Source organism: Cibotium barometz, chromosome 27, assembly GCF_041138505.1.
Source record: "Cibotium barometz isolate CiBa-2024 chromosome 27, ASM4113850v1, whole genome shotgun sequence".
NCBI classification, from domain to species: domain Eukaryota; kingdom Viridiplantae; phylum Streptophyta; class Polypodiopsida; order Cyatheales; family Cibotiaceae; genus Cibotium; species Cibotium barometz.
The window spans coordinates 11,159,741-11,185,819 of record NC_141072.1 but is presented as its reverse complement, the minus strand read 5'-3'; the positions used below and the strand labels follow the sequence as shown (position 1 = coordinate 11,185,819).

The 26,079-nt window shown below is 39.0% G+C and overlaps 1 protein-coding gene across 1 annotated transcript; it reads right to left on the bottom strand.

Annotated features, from left to right (window-relative positions):
* Positions 1-9,233: 9,233 nt before the first annotated feature.
* LOC147623079 (uncharacterized) lies at positions 9,234-13,086 on the bottom strand. Its single transcript, XM_086821728.1, has 10 exons — positions 13,022-13,086; positions 12,115-12,885; positions 11,800-12,010; positions 11,579-11,710; positions 10,927-11,402; positions 10,816-10,841; positions 10,453-10,728; positions 10,352-10,359; positions 9,797-10,255; positions 9,234-9,320 (listed from the first exon to the last, which is right to left on the bottom strand). The coding sequence occupies exons 2-10, from the start codon at positions 12,882-12,884 to the stop codon at positions 9,234-9,236; spliced, it is 2,445 nt and encodes an 814-aa protein (XP_086677854.1). The 5' UTR covers position 12,885; positions 13,022-13,086.
* Positions 13,087-26,079: the final 12,993 nt, after the last annotated feature.

The following is a 26,079-nucleotide window of genomic DNA, read 5'->3' as shown; positions in this document are numbered from 1 at the left end:
CTCTTTTGTTCATGTGACCACCATGTCTTATCTTGAACCTCCATAGCTCTTTCATCACTCCATGCTCTCATTAAGCTTGCATTATCACTTATTATACTTTTCCCAACATGGTATCAGAGCCATGATTATCCCTAGGCATAGTAGTTAACCACATTGATTAGTTTTTCATTTTTTCAAGCTTTCCATTAAAGCTTCACTGCACCCCCCTGCTCTGCTGGTCTTTTGCTTCATATGAGCTCTATACTACATCAAATCTCAAGCTTTTTGATTCAAAAGAGAGCTAACAGCCGGCGCATTCTACACCTAGCTCCATTTGAGCTCCCACGAAGTACACGCGGTGAATTTTGCTCTGCAGCAGCAGCCCGCCTCTGCGCTGCGAAATTCATCAAATTGGAGCTGTACAATGAATGGTTTGCTAATTCCTCTTGTGAGCATAACATTGATGCTATGAAGCTCCCACGTATTGATTTTCATGAGCAATGGTCCACTGTAGCTGCTGTTTGAACTAATTTATCAGTGTGACAGTACATGCTATGTTGCAGAGCAGATTTACAGAGATTGGAGCAACATCTTGGCATGTTTGAGTGCTAAGCTTAGAGCCAATACCTTGGTTTTCACTTGGTTTAAAGCATTGTATGTTTCTCACTTGGGAAGAGACTCATTCAATTGCTCAAAGCTCACTCTATTTTTGGGGGCAGTTTTTCCTCTTTGAATTAATCATCTCCACTAATCATCATATAATTATCTATTGAGATGACATTCTAATATGCATATTGAGTTGAATATCTCTTTGTAGTCATGCATTTGGATGCTGAATCATCTAATGAAGATTATATCAAGAAATCATTGAAACCCAAAAGCAAAACTAGAAAACCTAGGATCAAGTCTAGGCCCAGTTATTATCACTATGCAAAGTCTTATGGGTTTGGGGAATTCTTGAGTAATTTCATGCATTTATATGGTGAAGGGGGATTCTAGCTTTTAATCTATTGCATTGTTCAGTTCCAATCATGGAGTCAACTTACATTTCATCCTCTTTCATCAAGAAATTCAACGGTCGTGACTTCCACACTTGGCAAGTCAAAATGAGATTTTTACTAATGAAAGAAGGAGTTTGGGGCATAGTCAATGGCACTATACCTAAACCTGCCACACGAGAAGGAGAAATCTCTTGGCAAACCAAGGATGAGAAAGCATTAGCTCTCATTGCCCTTGGAGTTGAAGATAGTTATATACATTACATTGGTAATGGAACATCTTCACAAATTGCTTGGAATTCACTGGATAAATCTTTTGGTGCTCAAGGCCTCCACAGCAAAATCAGTCTCAAAGTAGACTTTTACAGTCTAGAGTACAAGATTGATGAGACACTTGCATCTCACATCAACACCATGAAGAGCTTGATGGCCCAGCTCGAAGCCATCAATGAACCAGTCAAGGAGAGTGATGCCATAGCCATCCTCCTAAAGTCAATGCCATCCGAGTATGATACACTCATGCCGACCTTAAAGTACATGCAGGATCCCACTTTGGAGGGAATAGAGAGTGTTCTCTTGGAGGAAGAGAAGAAGCTGAAAGGTAGAGCCATTGATCTTGTCTCAAACCAGGCATACCTTGTTCAAAAGCAAACTGGCAAATCACTCCACCAATGTACACATTGTGGAAGGACAGGACATCTTGCCAAGAATTGCTACCACAAAGACAAGCCAAAGCGAATATGCACCAAATGTGGAAAGCCAGGTCACCTCGCCGACAAATGTTACACCAACCAGGCAAATATGGCAAACATTTCGAATGATTCTGAAGAAGCAATTCAAGCATGCAACAATGTTACTACCTCCTTTGATGCAGAGGTAGATGCAGAATGGGCTTTCTAAAGCCAACAATGTTTATGCCCTCTCTTACCCAAATGTTTATGTATGGACACCTCTAACCACCGATGATGTAGGTTATGTGTTGTTATGATGCCCACAATATCTCTCAGTAGGCCATGTAGCCCTCAAGGGGGGATTGATGGGGAGTTGGGTCTCCATGACCAACAAATGATGACAGATGATGATGATGCCCATGGATATGATGATGATGATGCTATGATGATGATGGGGTATGGGAGAGGAATGTTTTCATGTAGGAATGTTTTCATGTCATGTCATTTTCTTTTTGCAATGTAGAAACTATGCTCCCTATGATGAGCGATGCTAATTTCTTTTATGTACTGTAGAGCTATACTCCTTATGAGTTAAGCTTTTTCTTTCATGTAATGTTTGGATCAAGGGAGGGCAATATACCATGCCATGATCAAGGGAGGGTGTTGGAATATGTTGGAATTTATGATCAATGTCATGGTCTAAGGTTAGAGCACACAATAAAATGTAAAAGGACCATGTAATATGAAGACAATCCAGGTGAATGAAAGGGTCATACCCCACTTGAAGTAGGCGAGTTTCAGAAGATTCCCTGGAGGCTATATTCTAGGGAGCCATGTGGGGGGAGATGGCCTTGGATGCTCTTGATGAGATGTAAGCAATGATGTCATTCAAGCATGTACACTTTGGCTATAAAATGGTGGCCTTCCTAATGAGAAAAACACGAATTTATATGCTATGTGATGCTCCTTATTGTGCTGTCATTATGCTCTCTTAATCTTTGATTAAGTGCTAATTAATTACTCTTTTGTTCATGTGACCACCATGTCTTATCTTGAACCTCCATAGCTCTTTCATCACTCCATGCTCTCATTAAGCTTGCATTATCACTTATTATACTTTTCCCAACACTACAAAGCTTTGAAAGGACTCATCCCAATGCTCCGATGATAAGAAGCATTGTAAGCAAATTCGACCAGATGCAAATGACTTAACCACTTCCTGGGTTCCCTGTTGTAGCATGACCGAGGATATCTTCTATTACCTGATTCACCCTTTCTGTCTGGCCATGAGTTTCAGGGTGATAGCCAAGAAAGTTCCTACTGCTTCAAAGAACGCAGTCCAGAATTTCGATGTGAATTTGGAATCTCTGTCACTTACTATCCTCCTATGTAAACCATGCAATCTAAAGATCTCCTTAAGGAAAACTCTGGCAACATCCACTGCAGAGTATGTTTCTTTCACTGGAATCAGATGGGCAACTTTGGTTAGCTTGTTAACTACCACAAAAATGGAGTTGTAACCTGATTGCACTGAAGGTAATCTAGTGACAAAGTCCATACTGCTGCATTCCCACCTTATTTGTGGAATGTCTAGAGGCTGCAGTTTCCCTGGCATCTTGACTCTCTCTGCCGCCTTGACTCTTTGGCACATCAAGCATTTCCGCACATGATCAAGTACATCCTTTTTGAGTCCTGGCCAAAAGAAGCTTTTCTTCACAGACATATAGGTTTCTATAAACCCTGGATGTCCAGCTATCAAGCTATCATGGGGTTCTCTCAGAATTCTTCCCTTTATTCCCTCATCATTGGGGATACGTAGCCGATTATTCCCTTATCATTGGGGATACATAGCCGATTATTATAATACATGCATCCTTCATCCAGTTTGTATACAAGAACTCGACTTATCTCCTGAGGAGTCTTGCTTTCCTACATCAGAAGGGTAGCAATAGGGGCAAAGAATTTGTCCTGTAAAATTTTTTCCTTTGCTTCATTGATCATTGGATTTGACACCACTGTTATTGCAAGCAAGGAGGCTTTTCTACTGAGCGCATCTGCAACCACATTCTTTCCCTGGCCGATACTTTATTTCAAAATCAAATTCCTGCAGGGTTTGCATCCATCTCCTTTGACGCATGTTGAGATCCCTTTGGGTGAAGATCCACTTCAGACTTTGATGATCTGTCAAAGTATGAAGTGGATCTTCACCTTGAATTTTCTCATCAAGGTGAACCTTTGTCCCAAAAGATAATGTCTCCACAACTTCAGAGCATACACTACTGAGAGTAACTCCAAGTCATGGATGGCATAATTTCTCTCATGTGTTCTGAGTTTTCTGGATTCATGGGCCACTACATGACCTTCCTGCATCAGAGCACCGCCTAAGGCAAACTCACTGGCATCAATAACTACCTCAAAGGGTTTGGTAAAATCTGGCAATTTAAGGACAGGGTTGGTTACTAAGGCTGTCTTTAGCTTGTTAAAGGCACTCTCACACATTGTAGTCCACTGAAAAAGTGTACTCTTCTTGAGAAGGTTAGTTAAGGGGGATGCTATCTGAGCATACCTAGGTATAAATATTCTATACCATCCGGTTAACCCTAGGAATCCTCTGACTTCCTTTACTAACTTGGGTTCTGGCCATTCTATGACTGCTTGGATCTTTGTGGGGACAGAAGAAATCCCATCCTTTAACACTATGAATCCCAAGTATTCCACATGGTCAATAGAGAAAGAACATTTGCTCTTCTTTGCAAAGAGTTGGTGTTTCCTTAGGATTCTTTTGGAGCCAATCCATTCCAAGGATTCCATCATATATTCCCAGGGGTAGGAGTCTGGAACTGGCACTCTGTTACATTCCCATCTAGGCTAAACTAAATAAGGTCAGTCTCAAGGTGAGTGAAAAGAATCTTCCCACTGGCTAATTCCACTTGCATAGGTTTCTCTAATTCCTCTGGCTAATTCCACTTGCATAGGTTTTCCTGATTTTTTATTTAGGAATAATTTATGCAGACATCCTAAGGAAATAAAAGAATGAGTACTATCTGAATCAATCAAAAGCTTGAATTGCTTACCCTGGTACTCTGCTAGAGTCTGGAGGACTGAGATTTGATGGTTATTCTCTTGATGCTCTATTGCTGCATAGATCTGTCCTTTCTCTTCCTCTACTTCCTCAGCTATGGTGACTGCTCTGGCTGCTGCAGTCTGAGGTGGGACTCTCTCTCTTTGGTTTTTCCAATTCTGGGAGGGAGTTTGGAGACTGCTTTGCATGGAGACTGCAAGCTGCACTCTTCTTGGGTTACCCTGATTCTGGCACGGGGGACCCTGATTGGACTGAAATGAAGGAGTCGGTCTCTGACCTCTGGGACCCTGGCTTCCTTGGCCCATCGAAGGAGATGGGAAATCCTTGAGCTGGTGCCAAAATCCCTGACATTCAAAGCATTTGTTCTCGCTTCAAAGCTCTTCCCTTTGCATTCTAGAGAGAGCCGGAGTTCCTGAGAATGTACTTCGGGGGAAAGGTTTTCCTTCATTTTTGAAGCTTTACATCTCCACATTCTGGTTAGGACCTTGGTGTCTCTTTGGAGGCGGAAAGTTGGAAGAACTTTCCGGTGTCTGAAATCTTTTAAAGGATGAGGGAGCTGGCTTTGGCAAGTGGGACTTTCACAATGAAGGCTTTGGCAAAGTCTTTTGCCATTCTGACAGCTTCTGCCATGGACACTGGCTTGACATTCTTGACCAGTGTGTCCAAGGGTTCGTTCGTTCCCCGAATGGACCTGGCCATGAGTTTCTCTTCATCTAGAGGTGGTGAATATTTGAGTAGAAGTGCGAAGGCCTGGTGATATTCCTTGATGGATTTGCTCCCCTGCTTTAGCTCTAAGAATTCGTTCATTTTGGTTTCCAAAAACCCAGGGGGACAAAATCTCTTCCTCAAATAGGTTTTAAGGTCGTTCCAAGATTGAGTATTCCTATCCAGGTGGTTGGTATCACAATGGTTCCTCCATGCCACTCTAGTTGTTTCCACTATTTTCAGCCTGGCAAGAGCCATTTTGCTCCACTCATTGTAGCCTATGATGTCAAAATATTCTCTGATAGCTTCCACCCATTTCTCCACAGCCTTGCCCAGGTTCTCCCCTTCTCCTTTGGTTGAGTTCTATGAAGAGCCTTGCGAACGTCGAGGTCAAGCTCATCATCTTCAGAGAGAGGGTCCATGATTTCCTCATCTCATGATTCTGCCAAAAATGATATATTATTAAATTTTTATTTTGATAACATCCACGAGATCCTAAGACTTAAGGGATTCGAAAAACAATTTCTTAAACAAGATAAATGATCTTATTGGAGATCTATGACATATGTCTGGTAACAAATTTTTCTTTATCAATTCATCCATAAACAATCACTTATACAACAGGGAATTTTTCTCCAAAAAATATTTCTTTATTTATATAAAAGTTGCAATATGTACATAGAGCAGCTCGGCTTCAGAAATCAAAATCTCCTCGGGAGACGCATAAGACGGCGGTACTGGGCCATAGCCGTGCCCTGATACAAACATTCACTTACTCCCAAGGGAGCTATTATCTTCTAATTAGGAATAAAGCGACTAAGGAGTCTATAGATTTGGCATGAAAGTCTAAAATTCTTAGGCATTGAATGATATAGAATGACACCATGTACCACTTTCAGCTTTATCAGAATCATGGCCAATGAGAGGTTCTGCCACCTCATAATTACACATCGGTCGCAAGAGGCATGGACATATTGCCCTGCAAACCACTTATGTTGTCGTCTCTCCGCTGGGTCAGGAAAATATAAATCCTCAAAATGCCGTGCGAGTCTGACTTGTTCGAGTTGCAGCGGAAGAGATGAGATGTTCGAAGGTGAATGCAGTCATGTCTTGTGACTGGGTGAGGTTGAGAATACTAAATAAGTATGGAACTTCCATCTAAAAAAATAATTTCTTTAATTAAAATTCTTTATTAATGAGACTTGCAGAATGAAAATACATTATGAAAAATGCTTTTTCTGAGTTTTTTACTATCAATTTCTTATAAGAATTCATTTATCCTTATTAGCTTTTAACAAAGCTCTAATACCAACTGTGGGGTCCCTGCCCCCTCCACGATGCACCTGTGGGTAGCAGCGAAAGCGGCGTTGACCTCCCGTGCAAGGCGGGGATCCACACTCAGGGCCTCGCCGCCTGCCCGCGGATGTCCGAGATGAGAGGCTAGCCCAGGCAGTCCCTCCGAGACCGGGCCCGGAAGACCCCCCTCGCCTGGAAGGCATGGGCGATTCCGCCATGGGAAATATCTTCTAACCTAGGGAATTACTCTAACGAGTCAAAGTCTTAACTAGTTAAACTAATCTGACCGAACCTGAAGTCATATAGTCAGATCAAGAAGAGACTTGCACTTGGTCCATGGAATCACTGCTTTTTTCCTCATTTTTACGAGGCACAGCCCGCTGATCCCCTCCCACAAAACAAGGTCTTCTTGGGATTTAGACTAATTAACATAGCTAATCGTATCTAGTTGTTTCTCAGGAATCCTCCAATGTAGCCTATCCGGCCCATGGTTAGCCAACCACCCGTCGACCACTGTATTGGTGGGATTCCTTTATAAAGATTTGGTTGTGTTTTTTCCCGGGTACCGAGGAAAAGAGTTCCCCAGGCCCATAGCCGATGATTCATGCAAAAATTAAGGTAGGCATACCACGTACACACCCAATATGAAATTGCCATTAATAACAGATTCGACTGGCTTTGAAACAATCCTTGAATAAAAGTCATAATATTTTTTATCATCATTTTCCAAAATTCCGAGTCCATTGTATTACAATAATATCCTCTGGACTCTCCGTTGAAGACCAGCTGGCCAACCAACGAGATCTAGTATCAAAATTTGGTTCCCAATAATCGTTCCTTTTAGTCCATCCGAAATCTTCCTCGCATACGTATGGATGTCCTAGCAACCGCACGCCCGTGCATCGCCTGGTCAGAACCCTCTAGGATCCTCCTTACGTGTCCTAGCACTTCACTTAGGGATCGCTTCGTCGGTCCTCGCCCATCGTACCGGAAGCGCACCATTTTAACCGTACCGAGGCTGGTCACAAGACCTCGGCAGGCTTTGCTGCGAGCGACGTCCCTTGACGTCTCTCCACCAGCTGTTCCAAAAACGAACCTTCTCTTAGAAAAACATTAGCCAAATGCTTCCTCCAGCATTCTAGCATAAAACAGTCCTTTGAATTCAAAAAAACATAGGTTCCAATGCAAGTAAAATTCTAATTTAAGATTGGTTCCAAAAACCCTTTTTCCGTAAGTCCCAATTTCATAATGAGGATCCTTGATCTCTCGTCAAGGTAATCTATCCATCATTCAGTCCGATTGTCCAACTAGATTCTTGGTGAGTTCGGTCAGGAAAAATTAGTTTAGTTCCAGTAGTCTATTCTTTGTGATTAGAAACTAGAATTGGTCATGAAGTTTTTACTTGATTCAGATCAAGAGATGGACAAGTAGGTTTACTGTCCATCCCTCTCGTAGTCTAACCAAATGGGTGTGTCTTTTCTCTGAGCGTCTTGGTCTGAGCACATTTTTCTGAGCATGGCCTATATTGTGATTTCGTAGACAATTTTATCATAACATCACACACCATTTAGTCATAAAACTACCCCAAGAAGATACTATATACATTTCTACCCCACAAAGATGCCGCTAACATCACACACCCTTTACTCATAAAACTACCCTACAAAGAGGCTATATACATTTAATTACATTTCTTTCCAATAGTATTTAGGGCTTATAAGATCCCTTTATTCACAAAACTACTTTTCATGTCTACTTCATTTCAACACCCTCCACCTACATCATCCATCATTCATACTACCATGATAGATAGTGATGATGAAATGATTGCAAGTCACATGGTGAAGAATTTAGGGTGCAAATTTGCATGCATCTATGCCGAAACATTTACTAGTTGCAAGGAGATACTTCAAGATTCAATTCACCATGATGATCATTTGTACACAACTCATAGTTTTGACATGCAAACCTTAATTAAGATATGACATGATTATCACATCTCTAGCAAATAGAAAAAGTTTTATGAAACCAACATGCTCAAAATTGAATATGCGATATTGAGATTAATATTCATGGTGGGTACTCACATGATGTACTAATAGTTCTTCAATATGATTACTACATCTCTAGCAAATGAAATAGGTGTAAGACACCACAAAAGTTATGCATGTTCAATACTAGGGCATCACAAGCAAAATGAATTGCTTGAAGGGAAATACTCATGTCAAATCACTAGACTCAATGCTTGAAAGGAAAAACTCATGTCAAATCACTAGACTCAATCTTCTTTACTAATGTCATCCACATAGATATTGCGACGATGCCTTCTCTCTTTGATGGGAGCATTGAATGCAATGTCATTACACATCACCTCAGCCATAGCACCTGCATAAGAAGGCAAAAAGCTAAAATAGATTAATCAATATCAATGCCTCATTGATAATAATATTCTCCAACCAACAAATAAGTTTAAAAAGATTAAACACGAGAGTAACATACTTACTAGTCGTCTGGAAGATTAACAACCATTTCCACATCTTCGGAATCATTTAGAGTCCCATAGTTGCTTAACACATTTCCCTTTCCTTTCTGTCCATCCAAAAATGGTTGCAATATAGAATTGCAAATGTTAGGATCATTCTCAATAGATAAGCATGCTCTCCCAGAATGCACGCATGCTTTTTGCATAGAACCAGTCCCAGCACCTAAGTCCACCACATGTCCAGAAATTGGACACAAGAACTCCAAGAAGTACAACATCATGCATGGAGCCTTCTCCAATGCACCTCTCCATGGAATACTCTCTCCATGTTTTATAGTCTGCTCACTTGTTGGTAAATAATGATGAAACAAACTACTTCCAAAAGCAATTCCCAATTTGGTACCAATCACGGAAGCATTTCCAGGATTACAAACACAAGACATACCAGCCCGATGAAGAAGGCATAAAACCACAACATCCACCTAAAGATAAGAAAATAATTAAACATATACTTAGTACAAGCCATTTCATTATACGAGAGCATAAATTCTTTCAACAGGTCATTGTATGACAATTGTCTCACCTTATGATCAATACCACCAACTTTGATTGTGCAATATGCATCTAAGCATTGCATGTACATTCGACATGCAAACTCCAATCTACTGATCCTAGCATAACGCTCAACCAAATGAAGAACATGAGGAGCACACATAACTAGGATCCAGCCAGAATCTGAAACAACTGTGGCCGCTACTAGCAAGGAGTAGCGTACATGGTCCTTTGTTAATAAATTCCAAGATGGAGATGTGGAATCCTCTACTCCAAGAGCTTCTAGCTGTGTAGGCAGATCAATAATGACAAAATCTGCAGCCCAAGCAACACTCTTACCATTTCTTGTTTTTCTTTCACCTCCAAGACCCACAAAGTATTCCTTCATGTCTATATAGGCTTGTGTGAAGTTTGAGACAGACAATTGCTTCCCAAACTCGACATAATCATAGCACCAAACCTTGCAATGTGAAGCATCACATGTGCCACTCTGATTCAAAGTTAGAGAGGTCAATGGAATGTACAAAAAGCGGACAAACCTATCTTTCCATTTACATCCTTTCAGAATGGGTGTAGACTGCAGTACCTGCACATCTGTACCCACACCACATATGTAAAGACACAAAGTGATAACAACATATGTTACACAAACAAATAATAGCCTGAAAAAAGATCAAGAGAACTTACCATTATTAGTACCAGGATTTTTTGGTGGCCTACCACCCTTCTTTAGTTCCATACTTGAATCTTTGTCCTTTTTAGTCATCTTCTCAAGTGTTTTTTGAACCTCAATGACTGCATCATCCTCATGGACTGAATTTGAGCTTGATGAACCCATCTCTCCCTTTTTATGTTGTGCGTACAGCTCTGCCTCCTCCTCGATGCAACATCCTTTTTTCATATCGAGCCACCACGGGCAGTTCTTTCTCTCCCACTCAGAGAGCACTTGCTTCCCTTCTTTTTCTATCATGTTTGGAGAGTACATACAGAATTTTAAGTCCTGAATTTTTGTCCATACTCGACATATGGGCAATAATTTTTCAATCTTACCAACAGCTTTTAAGGATTGCAAGAATCTGCATACAATAAGAGTCTTAGTACAGAAGCGAAATACTTAAGGATGGATTTTTAATTGAAAAGGAAAAAACATGTATTGCTTACCTAAACACCAATCGTCGAGATGCCCTCGTCATCTCCATTTGTCCTGTTGCAGCTGTAGCAACAGTCATTGAATCCTTTAAATCTTCATAAAGTTCAAGTCTGTTCATTGCTTGTATTTCCCCAAAATACTCTCTCAACGTAGGATCTTGAGGAAGCACAAAGCTAGCTTGTTGACTAGCAACCAAGACCTGAGAGAGTAACCTCTCAGATTCACAAAGCAACTGATCCATCCATGCCTCTTTCGCCATCCACTTTATGAATTCTCTATCAGCTTTTGGCATCCCATAACTTGTTCTCAAATTTGAATCTGACCCTAAGATTCTGAGGGTTGCTAGTTGTGTCTCCTTTGAGACTTTTGCAATGGAGATGTTATACAACTTTTCCAATGTGACAATGGATGATTTATCATCAAATGGGAGGCTCCACAAGATATTAAACCAATCTTCACCATTTGTTGGTTTGACAATAGACAGAATCTACATATAAACAGTACATGCAATCGTCACACTCAACTGTATTTTTTAATCATACAATACATGCATATCCCATACCTTGATCATTTTGTAAACAAAGATCATATGACCAATCTCAAAAAACACTTGAACACTTTAAAGAGTCAACTTTATGTTAAGAATCATTAAATTAACCATACCTTGATCATTTTTCGACCATACTTGAGATTCACATCCTTTCGAATACTTTTAAGTGATTTCTCCATATCAGCAACACTCAAATTTGGCTGAAGTTCCTTTAGCTTTGCCTCATAATCTTGCTTGTATAGTGGCTAAAATATATTCCAAAGAGATGAATGAGTACAATGAATTAGTTAGTTCTAATTTAAAAGACATCCATGACAAATGGTATGAAACTTACTGCAAATACCATTCTCCCTAGCATCAGAGATGTCAAAGGATACCAAGTACTTGATCCTTTACTGCTTTCATTTGCCCTATGCTTTTCAAGTGTCCTTTTTTCTTCCTCAGAAAAAAGTGATAAGTACTCATTCTCATCACATGAACACATTGTCTTCGTGTTGAACAAATAATCCTTGAGATTTGTTTTAATAATTGCTGTTTCATTAAGGCTGAAAAATAAAAAATACATAGCTTCAAACATATTAAGAATTGTTCACAAAACCCTTAAAAGCTCGAAAAAAGGTAACACATATAAGTAAGAACTCGCACTTACAGATTGAACCTTTGAAGAGCAGCTATTAGCTTCATTTCTGTTTCTTTCTCTGGAGTAATAAGACTTGCTAAAACTCGAATATGCCATGCCTTTGATGTCTTGAATTTCTCCTCAATTAGAGACATCCATGCAACAGTACGGTGATTCCCCTCCCACACAAAAAACATCTTTCGAGACAAAAATGACCAATCAGCATCATCAATAATCTGTGCCTCAAATTCTGCATTTACATCCCTCCAACAAGAATCCCATGATTGTTCAATTTCATCTGTCACCTCTTGTGAAACACCATCCGAAAGTGTTGTAGATAAAATAAACATTCCTTTCTGTTGAATATATTTTTCTGCCTCTAGAGCTTGCTTTAGGCTATCCATATCAGTTCGTAGGCCTCTCACTCTTGTGTTTACAACACAACGACATAATGGGATCAAGGGAGCAATCTTTCCAGGATTGATTGCAAGAGATTCAATAACATCCTTCCCTTGGCCAATATCAAGTGCAGCAGGAAACTCTTGCTCAAACTCCTCATCTAGTTGTTTATCCTCTTTCTTTCTCTTCTTAGAAGATTCCTCCACAATTATAGTAGTGTCTTCAAAGTCTTCCATCTCCTTATCCTCTTCAACTTCAATTTCAACCTCTTTTTGAATCTCTAAATTTGGTGTAGATTCCACTTGCAAACTTCTCTTGCTACTTGTCCTTCCACCTCTCTTGCCTCCTCGTTCTCCTCTTCCACCTCTCCCCCTCCTCTCAGAAGTTCTTAATTTTACCATCCTGCCAATGTGACAAAGATGCATTTAAAAAAAGAAGTCATCACATGGCATAGAATAGACTTACAAGGTCAATTAAATCCCAGCATTACTTCAGTAGCATGCAAAGAAACCCCAAGAGGCTTCAAAATAGAAAATACCTGAAGCTTGATCGTGATGCTGCTAATTGAAGTTGCACTTGACGAGATGATGGGGCTTGAGGAGACTAGCTGGACAACAAAAGCATACAAGAAAAAGTTATTAAGCATACAAGAACAAGTTATTAACCTTAAAAGCGTACAATCATACTTGTAAATCTAAGAGATGAAAGATCACTAAACTTTTGATATGCTTACATGTTCATAGATATGAGTTGTGGCTTCTTGTTTTGGACAAAACTCATGTATATCCTCCTCGTCTCAAGCACCCTAAGTAACATGTATGGTATCTCTCCTCAATCTACTTATATATGCTAAGCCCAAAATCCTTTGAGGAGATCTACACCCCCATATGCAATGTTGTACTATCTTACAAGCTACCGGGCATCTAGGGTCTGCACCAAAAATAGCTCTCCACTAAATAATGGGGAGGCCACCATGTAAAGCTCAAATGGGCCAATAGAAAAGCCTGAGACTTGGAACTCCAAATGGAGACTCAATTTGGTTCTTAGCAAGATAGAGACTTCAACTAAAGTGTCCCTACTCTCTATTCACAAGGAAGGGCGACAAGTTTGGGTTTTGACTTGTCGGACTTTTGGATGGAGTTTTTGTGGAAACCATGGCCAACCATTTAGGAGTAGTGAGTGAAGATGGAGAAATGCCTGGATCACCAATTTACCAAAACCAAACAAAGTATTACACATACTTGAGGCCCTAATAATTATGGAGAGAATCAACATAAAAGGGGGGGTATCTTACTTCAAGAAGGATGGATAGTTCTTTGTGTCCTAAATTTAAGGACTCTTGTTGTCTAATGTTACATCAAGGTTTTTGGAAGATCTACATACCACGCCAAAGAACACACATAGTAGTTATATATGTAAATGGCTAATTACATGTAGAGACCAAATTTATTTATTTTGGGGATGTATTTAAAATCTTGCTCTTGGTGGAATTTCGGATTGCTAGGTGTTCTCAAGGCATTATTCTAATGGTCTGCTTTTCCCATGGTTTTGCTACTGCAGGGCATCAGAGAGGAAGAGTCACACACCACCACCATACAACTTGGGTCATCATTAGTATTTTGGGTTTAATGTTATGCATTATGGATTTTTAGGGGAGAGGCTATATAGGAAATGTTTTGCTGAGCTCGTCACACACACCCAATTCTTCTGCGTAGTATACTTCTAAGAAAAAGGTCAAAAAACATTTACTGAAAACATTGTAAATAAAAACATTGTAAATAAAGCACTAGCCTTATCATTTACTGAGGACAGCGATGGCAGAGGCGGTGCTTCTAAGAAAAAGGTCAAAAAATATTTACTGAAAACATTGTAAATAAAAACATTGTAAATAAAGCACTAACCTTATCATTTACTGAGGACAGCGATGGCAGAGGCGGTGGCGGCTTCCGACACGCGGAGGAGCCTCTTGCTTGAGCGCCGGAATGATGGAGTCCGAGAGTGGAGAGCAGCAGCGCGCCTTCCACAGGTGTAAGAGACGCCGTCCAGGTTGACGTCGAGGGAGGCAGAGCAAGGGCGAGGGCGAGGGCGAGCGAGGTTCTTTTGTAGCTTGTGCTCTAACTACTGTGGCGCTCTTCCTCTGCTAAGCCGCAACTTCTCATTCTTTCTCACTTCTGCTGGCCACCTTCTGATGATGCTTCCCTGTGCACACTATTGCTCACGATGGTGATGTGTTGCCTTACTACTACGAAGCCTTCTATCTGCAACCTAGGAGCCCGTCCTTGTTGCTCACAGGCCTTCTATCTGCTGTAGGAGCTTTTGCTGCACTTTGCCTTTCTTTTTTCTTTCTGCACAGTACTATTAGCGTTACAGATGCGCTGCTTGTTCTGCCCAACAACACCCATGCTAGAGATGCATTGCTTGTAGGCCTTTGCTTGGGTGACGTTGGCTTAACCTGGTCGGCGCGTCAATCTCCCACAACGGGAGTCGGCGACGACCTAGGCTCGTCTACACGCTCGTCTACACGCTCTCTAATGCGGAGGCAGAGCAAGGGCGAGGGAGGCAGTTGACGTCGAGGGAGGCAGAGCAATATGTATACAGCGGGCGAGGGTGAGGGCGAGGGCGAGGGAGGCAGAGCGGCGTTGAAGATTGAAAACAAAAGGCCACAATACCCCTTTCGTCGACGAAAGGGGTATTTTGGCCTTTCATTTTCTTTAATTTTTTTAAGAAAATGAAAGGGTATTTTAAAATTAAAGAAAATGAAAGGCCAAAATGGCCTTTCATTTTCTTTAATTTAGTTAAGAAAATGAAAGGGTATTTTAAAATTAAAGAAAATGAAAGGCCAAAATACCCCTTTCGTCGACGAAAGGGGTATTTTGGCCTTTCATTTTCTTTAATTTTTTTAAGGGTATTTTAAAATTAAAGAAAATGAAAGGCCAAAATACCCCTTTCGTCGACGAAAGGGGTATTTTGGCCTTTCATTTTCTTTAATTTTTTTTAAGAAAATGAAAGGGTATTTTAAAATTAAAGAAAATGAAAGGCCAAAATATTTTGGCCTTTCATTTCATTTTCTTTAATTTTTTTTAAGAAAATGAAAGGGTATTTTAAAATTAAAGAAAATGAAAGGCCAAAATATTTTGGCCTTTCATTTCATTTTCTTTAATTTTTTTAAGAAAATGAAAAGGGTATTTTAAAATTAAAGAAAATGAAAGGCCAAAATACCCCTTTCGTCGACGAAAGGGGTATTTTGGCCTTTCATTTGCATGAGGAAAAAGGTGGGCCACCCCCAAACGATGCCAAAATTAAAGGATACCGTCTTCTTGTTATTTGTGTAAGATTCTCATGATTTTCTCATGATTTCTCATGCAAAAAAACAAAATGGAAAAAACAAAATGGTTGTTTGAAGTTTAAAGTCGATTTTTCATAGGGATATCAGTTCAAGTTATGGCATTTATGGTTGGTGAAGTTATGGCATTTATGGTTGGTGTTTAAGAGACTAATGAGGAGAATTAAGACAAATGTTTTTTTTTCAAATTTGGGGCTCCTTTTTCCTCATGAAAATGAAAGGCCAAAATACCCCTTTCGTCGACGAAAGGGGTATTTTGGCTTTTCATTTTCATGAGCCCTTAAGAAAATTTAAAGGCCAATATACCCCTTTCGTCGACGAAAGGGGTATTTTGGCTTTTCATTTTCATGAGCCCTTAAGAAAATTTAAAGGCCAATAGACCCCTTTCGTCGACGAAACGGGTCTATTGGCCATTTATTTTCATGAGAGCCTAGAGTACAGAGAGACACGAGGGCGCGGGAAAAGTGGGTCGCGAGTCATCACGAGGGTGAGGGCGGCGATGGCCGATCCAATCCATAATTCATCCAAGGGCTATCATGAAAATGAATGGCCAATAGACCCCTTTCGTCGACGAAAGGGGTCTATTAGCTTTAATTACAATCTATGCTACCAAACTATGATGTTAATAGGAACCATGACTTATAATGATTATCATACGAATTCGATTGCTAATGAGAATGCAGTAATGATGAGTGATCATTTAATTAAACATCATTACTGTGTGAGGTTGATAATTTCTCATAATTGTGAGGTTGATAATTTTACTGTGTGAGGTCGACATACAATTAAATATTTTTTGATTAATATTCAATTAATGATAGACCCCTATTGGAGAGAATAATTAAATATAGAGGCCAACGAAAGGGGTTTATTAACCTCTATATTTAATTAATGGTTCATGAAAGATAGAGGCCCATAGACCCCTTTCGTCGACGAAAGGTGTCTATTGGCCTCTACCTTTCATTAATAATTGATGAAAGATAGAGTCCAATAGACCCCTATAATTTATATTCAAAAGGTTAGAGATGTGCTAACCAACCATTTCTTGTTCGCCACAGTTATAATTTATATCTATCTATCAACTTTATGTAGCAATAATGAAATGTCATTGCTAGCGAGAATGGCTTGCAGTAACTCCCATACGTGTCAAAGAAAGGTTGGGGATTAAAAGGTCTAAGAGTCCATGGTATTATAGTATTGTTGTTAACAAATGATGGCTAAAATTTACATCATGGTTCAGTACCATTGTCACACTTGTGCCGACTTTCACAAGACCTATCTTACAAAGTTGTGAGTATAAACAATGGGCAGTGTGTGCAAAGCATTTGTGAGCATTTTTTCTTGCGGCAGACTCTTGTTTAAAATGAGTTCTTGAAACGAACACTCTCCTCTTGATCTCACCCTTTGGACTTCATCTCATTAAGTTGCACAGCTCAACCATTCCGTTCTTATGGAATCTGTCACAATTCAGAATGAGGATAGATCTTTGCATATGTTTGTTCGCACTTCCATAGGTAGAGGAGTGTTGTCAGAGATGGTGCTTGCTAGCCATTTTCAATTCACACTTGGGTCCATATCTGTCCATCAGCACTTTGGTGATAATGGGTCTGATTTGACAATGGAGCTGCAATACGAAGTCCATGACGATGGATACAAAATGTTTCACCTTGATGCGCAGTTTGGTGATATTTTCACCGTGAAGGGAAAAAGATTCAAGCTTGATGACAATGAACTTCAGAAGACTCTAGTGCACGAAAACAAAAAAGATTTCTACTCTGTTTGCAACAAAAATGATGAGGCAAGGAAACATGATTCAGCTAGCAACATTGAGAATGACAAACAACATAGTGTCATTGAGATTATTATGCAACTACCTATAAAGAACAGATTGCGTGAGGCCTATGAGAAGGTTGGAATGCGCGTCACTGTGGATGAGTTGCCTTCTACTTATGATGGTGATGTTTTCTTTGAGCTACCAGCTACTTCAATGAAACATCGCACAAAAGGTACGGAGTCAAAATTTGATGGTCATGTTTGGAGTGATCCTGTTACAACAAATATAGTATTTCTTGGTGTGGTTCGTAGAAAGGAATGTAGAGGTCACCTCCGTTGTATAAATGCAACTTGTGGTTATAAAGAAAGAATTGGGATAGAGAATGAGACACAATGGGATGGGAGATTGATTAGAGTGGCCCCAGCAAATGTGTCAATTGAATCATATGGCTCCTTATCATGTATACATTGTGGTCGTCCACCAATTTGCTTGGAGAGATGTTACTGTGAAATGTTACTCTGCATGCCAGAATGTAGAGATGGTGTGAATCTTACTCATGCAGTCATACACCATGGCCATCATAATCATCCCGTTGGAGATGGTTTGACTAGAAGAACAAAGGATGCCATTAAAACCAAAGTTTCTGAAATGGTGAGGGCTGGTGGTGCTGTATGCCCTAAAGGGATACAAAATATAATTGTCCAAGACATTATTCTGGAAACTTTATTGTCTAAAAATGTGCAAGATGGGATTAAGATGTCGGATGTTGAGCTACAAGATTTGCTAAAACAATGTGAACCTTTGCTTGACAAAAGAAGGTAATTACCATAACATTTGTTATTGCATTGGTTTATTAAATTATGTTATCACAATGAATATTGATCAACTTTATGTCTGTGTAGATTATCAAGATGGATTGAGGAGAGTCGACGTGACTCTCGACCTGTGTCAGATGGGCTAGATGGAATTTTATACTTGAAAAGACATTGTAGATATAATTATTTCCAAAGTGTAGTGTTTCCTGGACAATTGCAACATAGTTCATTCAGCAGGTGTCATGTATTTAAAATGTCTACCCAAGGTTCTGGTTCAGGGGTTGATTTGGTAAATAAAATGAGACCTGGAGGAGAACTGGGTCATTGTTGGGTGTTGTTTGACTTTGTGAAGCGAATGAAAGATTGGACTACCATGGCTTGCCATGTGTATAATCCTTTTATCCAAGAGTTGCAAACAATTGCAACTTGTGACTTCAAGGTGGAAGATACTGACGCACAAATTCTATTTTGGGATACTCTCAACAAAGTAATGGTTTCAGAAGGGTTTGACAATGCTGAATTCAAAGGGTTCATGGCAGATGAGGCCCAAGCCAACTGGAGAGCTGTACGTGCCACTTTCAATGGTGGCCCTGACAATATAATGGAAGGGAAAGAGCGTTCTTGCCTTTTCCATTGGGAGCAAAGTCTTCATTCCCATGCAAAGGCATGTATAAAAGTTGGCAGCCAAGAGGAATTTAAAATCCGATGTAGACGCTGGAAGGATGCCTCTACAGAGCAAGCTGCAGAAGTCGAAATGAGAAGCCTAAGGGCATGGTGGAATGCAGGCCATGCAAGTGACTCAGACTTGCCACGGCTTGAAACTTGGTTTGCATGGTGGCATGCTAGGATTTCCCATTGGGGCCACTACATTATAGAGGTTGGTTTTGTATTTCTCTTGAATTTTTTTTGTCATGTTAATAATGTAATTTTGCCATTACAATATCTCTGCAGAGTATGTCAGATAACGAGAAGTACTTGATACCTCGAACAAATCTAGCAGAGTCTATTCATGGTAGTTGGAGGGCTGGATTGAACCATGTCAAATATGTTGGTCTCTACAATGCCTCTATTAGTGACCTCTCAAATGCAATTTTACAAAGCGCTAGATACACATCTTTTTTGAAGGGCCAGTTTATCGGAAGTGGGCCGAGTCTGGAGACCTTAAAAAAAAGATCTTTAAAATCTCGGATTGACATTAGTGCCAAAACAGTTGTTGATCTAACAAGTGATGTTGCAAAGGAAATGGGTGTTGCATCTGAAGTATGTTTTAATGATGGAGATGACAAGACTGTGCGAAGGAAAAGGCCAAAGTCAATGCCTTCAAATATATGTGAGGATGATAGTCACCGCCCTGAGTACAGTTATGCAAATAAGAAAAGATACTCCATGTCTTCAAAATCTAGTACTAAATTTGCAACAGAGAGTTTTGAGGATGATGATTCCAAGAGTGTACAAGAATATGAAGTGCATGATGCAAATTGGGCATTACGAAGAGTTCCTATAACAAGCCAAGTCCGTTGCCAGGCTTGGCTTGGACAAGGAGGAAAATGTAACAAGCTTGTCAATATAAAGGATCGTGAAAATCGACGTGGAGTTGTTGCACCATCATTCTTTGGGAGGATTCAAACACCAATTGGAGTGCGCTCCCAAATGATTTGGTTTTGTGGAAATGATGTAACCCACACGTGGAAGCCATCAACTAGCATTACAGGTATTCCAGGACCATCACCAGGAAGGTGGAAGGTTCAATCAGGAACATCCTTGACAAGTGCAGAGATTGCCAGGTTGACAAGCTCAGGGTTTGTCATATTAGGAGTGTCAACTCCGATGGTGGGTGCAAGTTGTGCTTCACCAATTCAAGCCCATGATGAAACAATAGTATTGCATGAAGATCGACCTCGGCGTCGAGATGGCAAAGCAATCAGATGGCAAAACAAAATCTCCAAAGAAATGGAAGATAGAATTCAGAGGTCATTGGTCATGAAATGCATTGTTAAGGACGCAACAGTCGTGAAGGCCATGGAGCATGCTGAGTTCATTGTTTCTACAGAAGGATCAATGCAAAAAGGTATTGAATACAAGATTGACATTTCTCCATTTCCTTCTTGCAATTGTGAAGACTTCATTGGACGATCCCGCAAATTGGATGCCTATATTCCATGCAAACATATTTATTACATCTTCCTTTCATACCTTGGATTGGATAGCAGAAATAATATGTTTGTTCACCAAGCCACCTTGAGTAAAAAAGAGATATTCCAGGCATTGTCCCGCATGCCTTCAGGTTTAGTTTTTGGAGACTGTACTTTCATGATGGTCAACAAAAAATGGAAGGGCTATTATAATAATCCTTTTTCCATAAGAATTTTGAAGCACAAAAATGGTATTTTTTTGAAGACTGAACCTTCATGATGTTGAATACAAAATGAAAAGATATCTATAATAATCCTTGTTTCCATGAAGATTTTGAACCACAAGAACAATGTTTTTGGGGCCTTTTGCATTTCTCCTTGTTTAAATTTTTGGTTTGTTTCTCTACTTGTTGATAATTGTGGCAAGACGCTTTGTAGGAAACTTATTTGAAATAACATGAACTCAACACATCTAGTAGTAGCAAAATACCAAACTATGAGTGTAAAATATTGACTTAAAATTTGGCTATATTTGTTACATTTCCTTTTGTACCTTGGATTGGATATAAGAAATCCTTTTTTCCATGAGTAATTTGAACCACAAGGATAGTGTGCTAATTATTCTCCACTTGATAATTGTGGTAGGACATTTTGAAGGATGATTTTACATCACAAAAGTTTGAACATGTCTTCTATGTGATAAATCATGTCTTCATTTTCATTTGCATAGGTGGAAAACTTATTTGAAATAATGTGAGCATGTATTGGAAAATACAACAAATAGCAAAATAGAAAATATTGTGAGTGTATTTGACTTAAAATTGGGCTATATTATTTACATATTAACTTATATGGATAGAAAAGATAATATTTTTGGTCACCAAGCTACAAAAGAGATCTTCACAGCATTATCTTGCATGCCTCAAGGCCTGGTTTTTGCAGATTGCACACCTTCATGATGTTGAACAAAATTTGAAAGGACTCTTATAATAATACTTTTTGCAGATTGCACACCTTCATGATGGGAAGCCTTGTAGGATGATTTTACAATCACAAAACTAGTTGTTGTGGTTTATTAGTTTACAAGGATAACCACTTCTTTTATTGTTTCTTTAATTGAGCAATATGGACCCTTCATTTACAAAACGGTTTCATAATCATGGCCTCATTTCATGAACTTCAAGAGTCAGAAAACTTGTTTAGTCAGAAATGAGGATATCCATTTCTTTTCTTAAGCAATATGACCCCTTTATTCACAAAAGGGGTCCATACACTTGGATTGTTTTCATAAACTTTGACACAAAAAAACTACATTCTGATCCAATTTGCTCAAATGCTCAGATGGTTTTGCTCAAAAATTAGAAATCCCCTAACCAAATTCATTCGGTTTAGTTCTACAAGGATTCCCTTCAGATAAACATCTAGTTTTGGGTAAATACACATTTAGTGATTTTACCAATTAAAATATCCAAAGATATTCTTTATGCCACATAATTTCTCGACCTTAATTCATTAGGTAGAATTATGGTGGAAATTCATCTTTTGACACTAAGATTTAATTCAAATCCCTCTTTTATTAATTATCATAAAATTTCTTCTTTTAACTAAATACCAATACCTATTTTTTGAATAAACTTAAAATCCCTCTTTTTCGCATTTAATGAGTGCATAAAAACTAAATCTATCTATAATTCTTCTTAAAATTTGCATAAAAATATCCATGAAATCCATTAAGCTAAAAAATTCACTTTTCTCACTTTTCACATAAAAATGGATTACTAGAAATTTCTCTTTTTTCTAATTAACTATTTATGCATAAACATAAAAATTAATTTTTCCATGATTATAATGAGAATCATTCAATTAATCTAGGATGATTAATCCTAGAATATGATAGGAAGTCCTCTTTTCATATTATGAATGAAAATAATTTATGTGTTAATTTTTCAGAAATTTTGCCATAGCTCCACTGCTATTACTGGATAAATCTCAATAATTTGAAAGCATAAAGTTTAGTAATATCTGTATGATTAGAATAACCATTTATTGGATCAATATCCAATTATGGACTTGATTCTTAATTTTTTCATAAATTAAATAGCATAAAAGCATTAAAAAGCCACTTATTTGGCCTCTAATTTGACAAGCATAGAAATTACTTTTAGATTAGAGAATTGCTTCATGAGAAGCTTCATTTGAATATAGAATAGCTCATAGGAATGATCATTCTTTGGAGGAGAGAGAGAAATGCTTTAAAAAAACATTATAATTTAAGCATAAATGGAAATTTATGTGTTTTATCACTACCATTCATTAAAGAACTTCAATTGTATTAAAAAGCCATTCAATTGAATGCTTCTCAAGCTTGAGAGGGGTTGAGAAGAGAGAAACATTTTGAGATTAAAGAAAAAAGACCATAAACCACATTTTACCTCCTAGATTGCTTGATTCTTTGATCAAAGTAGAGGCCCCCAACCAATCAATTTGTTTGGTATGTTGATGAAGTCTCCAAGGAAGACTGAAGAGAGAGAGAAGCTCCAATCTCTTCAATTTGTAGAGGATTTTTAGAGGATAATAGAAAATAAGCTTATCTTAGAGTAATATCGGCATAGTTTAGTTCACAGATGAGAATACAAAAGAATGAGGGTCTATTTATAGGTGAGGGAGGCCACTAACTGAGTCCAACTGAGTTCTAGAATTTTCCAGCTTCAGTTTGGCTAAATTTGGACAAGTTTTGGACCAGTTTGGCTCCCTTTTTTATTTGGTTTGATCTAGGAGAGAGAAAAGATAAAAAATATCCTATTTTTTTGAGTTTAAAACTCATCCACACATGTGAAATAGGTGCCTCCTTGAAGGGTCCCCTTCTCCTTACCAATGTGTCAAAAATAAATGATTACTTCAAAATATCTCATTTTTTAATTAATACTTCATAGTTTTTAACTAATAAATCTAGTACTTAGTCAACTCTTCATCTTATGTGGGCATTTACTCATTTTTGGGTATTTTCTTTTATTCTTTAGATTTATCTTATCCCAACACTTGGATTAATCTTATTGGTCCATAGGAACCTTAATCCAAATTTTTTAGAAAATATTGATCCTTAGGCTAAGGTCTAAATCATTTTTTATTAATTCCAATTGCATCTTGGAAAATCTATTTTGATTTTTTGCTTCAAGGATACATTTTTTGATATTTGTAGAATTTATTTATCCAAAAATATCCCATTATTGATTTACCACTCTCTAGAAATTTTTATCTCACTAGGCCAAACAAGGAAAAATAATATTTTCTCGTATTCAGAAACATAGAATGATTACAAGGGATTGGAGTAGAGGATTATTTGTTAATCAAGCTTGTTAATCAAGCTAAGGAGGAATCTTACATCCTCTCCCACTTGAAAAACGCGAGATGTCCTCATTATCTCACAAACTAGGGGTAATCCTTTGCCAACTCTTCTTCTTTCTCCCAAGTGGCATCTTCTAGAGGGAAGAACTTCCACTTTACTAGGAATTCTCTGAGGACTCTGCCGCTGAGAATTTTCTCCTGAATGTCAAAGATTTCCTCAGGTTGGAGTACCATCTGGCCTTGAGTCGGAGAGATCAATTGTTCATCATCATCAAGCATGTGACTCGGGCCTTGGTACATATTTCTTAAGAAAACTGACATGGAATACATCATGTACCTTGAGATGGGGAGGCAAAAGAAGTTTGTAGGCTAGATCGCCCACTTTCTTTATGACAGCATAAGGCCCACAGTATCTGTGATAGAGCTTCTTGTACTTCCCGAAGGGATAAGGAACTTCTTTTTGGTCGTGCTCGAATGAAGACCATATTTGACTCTTCAAACTCTCTCTCTGACCTCTTTTTATCTGCATAATGCTTTTGTCTGTCTTGGGCTACCTTTATATCTTTATGGATTGATTGCATTTGCTGGTCCATGTCATCAAGCATTTGTTTGGACATTTTGACTCTAATCACTGGGTCAGACAAAAGTCAACAATGTAAGGCAATCTTGTCCATACAGAGCTTTGAAAGGACTCATCCCACTGCTCAGATGATAAGAAGCATTGTAAGTAGATTCGACCAAATGCAGATGACTTAACCACTTTCTGGGTTCCCTGCCCCGCAGCATGACCAAAGGATATCTTCTATTACCTAATTCGCCCTTTCTGTCTGGCCATCAGTTTCGAGGTGATAGGCTATGCTGAGATCCAAGAAAGTTCCTACTGCGTCAAAGAACGTAGTCCAGAATTTTGATGTGAATTTGGGATCTCTGTCACTTACTATTCTCTTGGGTAAACCATGAAATCTGAAGATCTCATTAAGGAAAACTCTGGCAACATCCAGTGCTGACTATTTTTCTTTCACTGGAATCAAATGGGCAACTTTGGTTAGCTTGTCAACTACCACAAAAATGGAGTTGTAACCTGATTGCACTGAAGGTAATCCAATGACAAAGTCCATACTGATGCATTCCCACTTCATCTGCTGAATGTCTAGAGGCTGCACTTTCCCTAGCATCTTGACTCTCTCTACCACCTTGACTCTTTGGCACATCAAACATTTTCGCACATGATCAAGTACATCCTTTTTGAGTCCTAGCTAGAAGAAGCTTTTCTTCACAAACATATAGGTTTTTATAAACCCTGGATGTCTAGCTATCAAGCTATCGTGGGTTTCTCTCAGAATTCTTCCCTTTATTCCCTCATCGTTGGGGATACAGTTGATTATTATAATACATGCACCCTTCATCCAGTTTATATCCAAGAACTCGACTTATTTCCTGAGGAGTCTTGCTTTCCTGCATCAAAAGGGTAGCAATAGGGGCAAAGAATTTGTCCTGTAAGATTTTCTCCTTTGCTTCATTGATGAATGGATTTGACACCACTGTTATTGCAAGCAAGGAGGAGGCTTTTCTGCTGAGCGCATCTGCAACCACATTTTCTTTCCCTGACCAATACTTTATTTCAAAATCAAATTCCTGCAGGGTTAGCATCCATCTCCTTTGACGCATGTTGAGATCCTTTTGGGTGAAGATCCACTTCATACTTTGATGATCTGTCATCAAGGTAAACCTTTGTCCCAAAAGATAATGTCTCCACAACTTCAAAGCATACACTACTGAGAGTAACATCAAGTCATGGATGGCATAATTTCTCTCATGTGTTCTAAGTTTTCTAGATTCATAGGCCACTGCATGATCTTTGTGGGGTACACAACTTGCTTCTTTCTGAGCCCTTTTAATAATTTGGAAGCCTTGACTAATTGTAGCACTGGGGATCTGGAAATTCCAATTCCTTGAACTTTACTCCCGTGAAGGTCAAAGAAAGAGATGGTTCCTTTGTGATAGTGAATGTCACCCTGATTCTTTTGGAGCCAATCCATTCCAAGGATTCCATCATAAATTCCGAGGGGTAGGACTCTGGGAATTGGCACTCTGTTACGTTCCCATCTAGGCTAAATTGAATAAGGTCAGTCTCAAGGTGAGTGAAAAGAATCTTCCCACTGGCTAATTCCACTTGCATAGGCTTCC

Coding starts and splice junctions, on each gene's coding strand:
- LOC147623079 (XM_086821728.1), bottom strand. CDS start 12,884: ATGGTAAAATTAAGAACTTCTGAGAGGAGGGGGAGAGGTGGAAGAGGA. Junction 11,403..11,578: donor ATGGTCGAAAAATGATCAAG/GTATGGTTAATT, acceptor GTTTATATGTAG/ATTCTGTCTATTGTCAAACC. Junction 10,842..10,926: donor TCTCGACGATTGGTGTTTAG/GTAAGCAATACA, acceptor TATTGTATGCAG/ATTCTTGCAATCCTTAAAAG.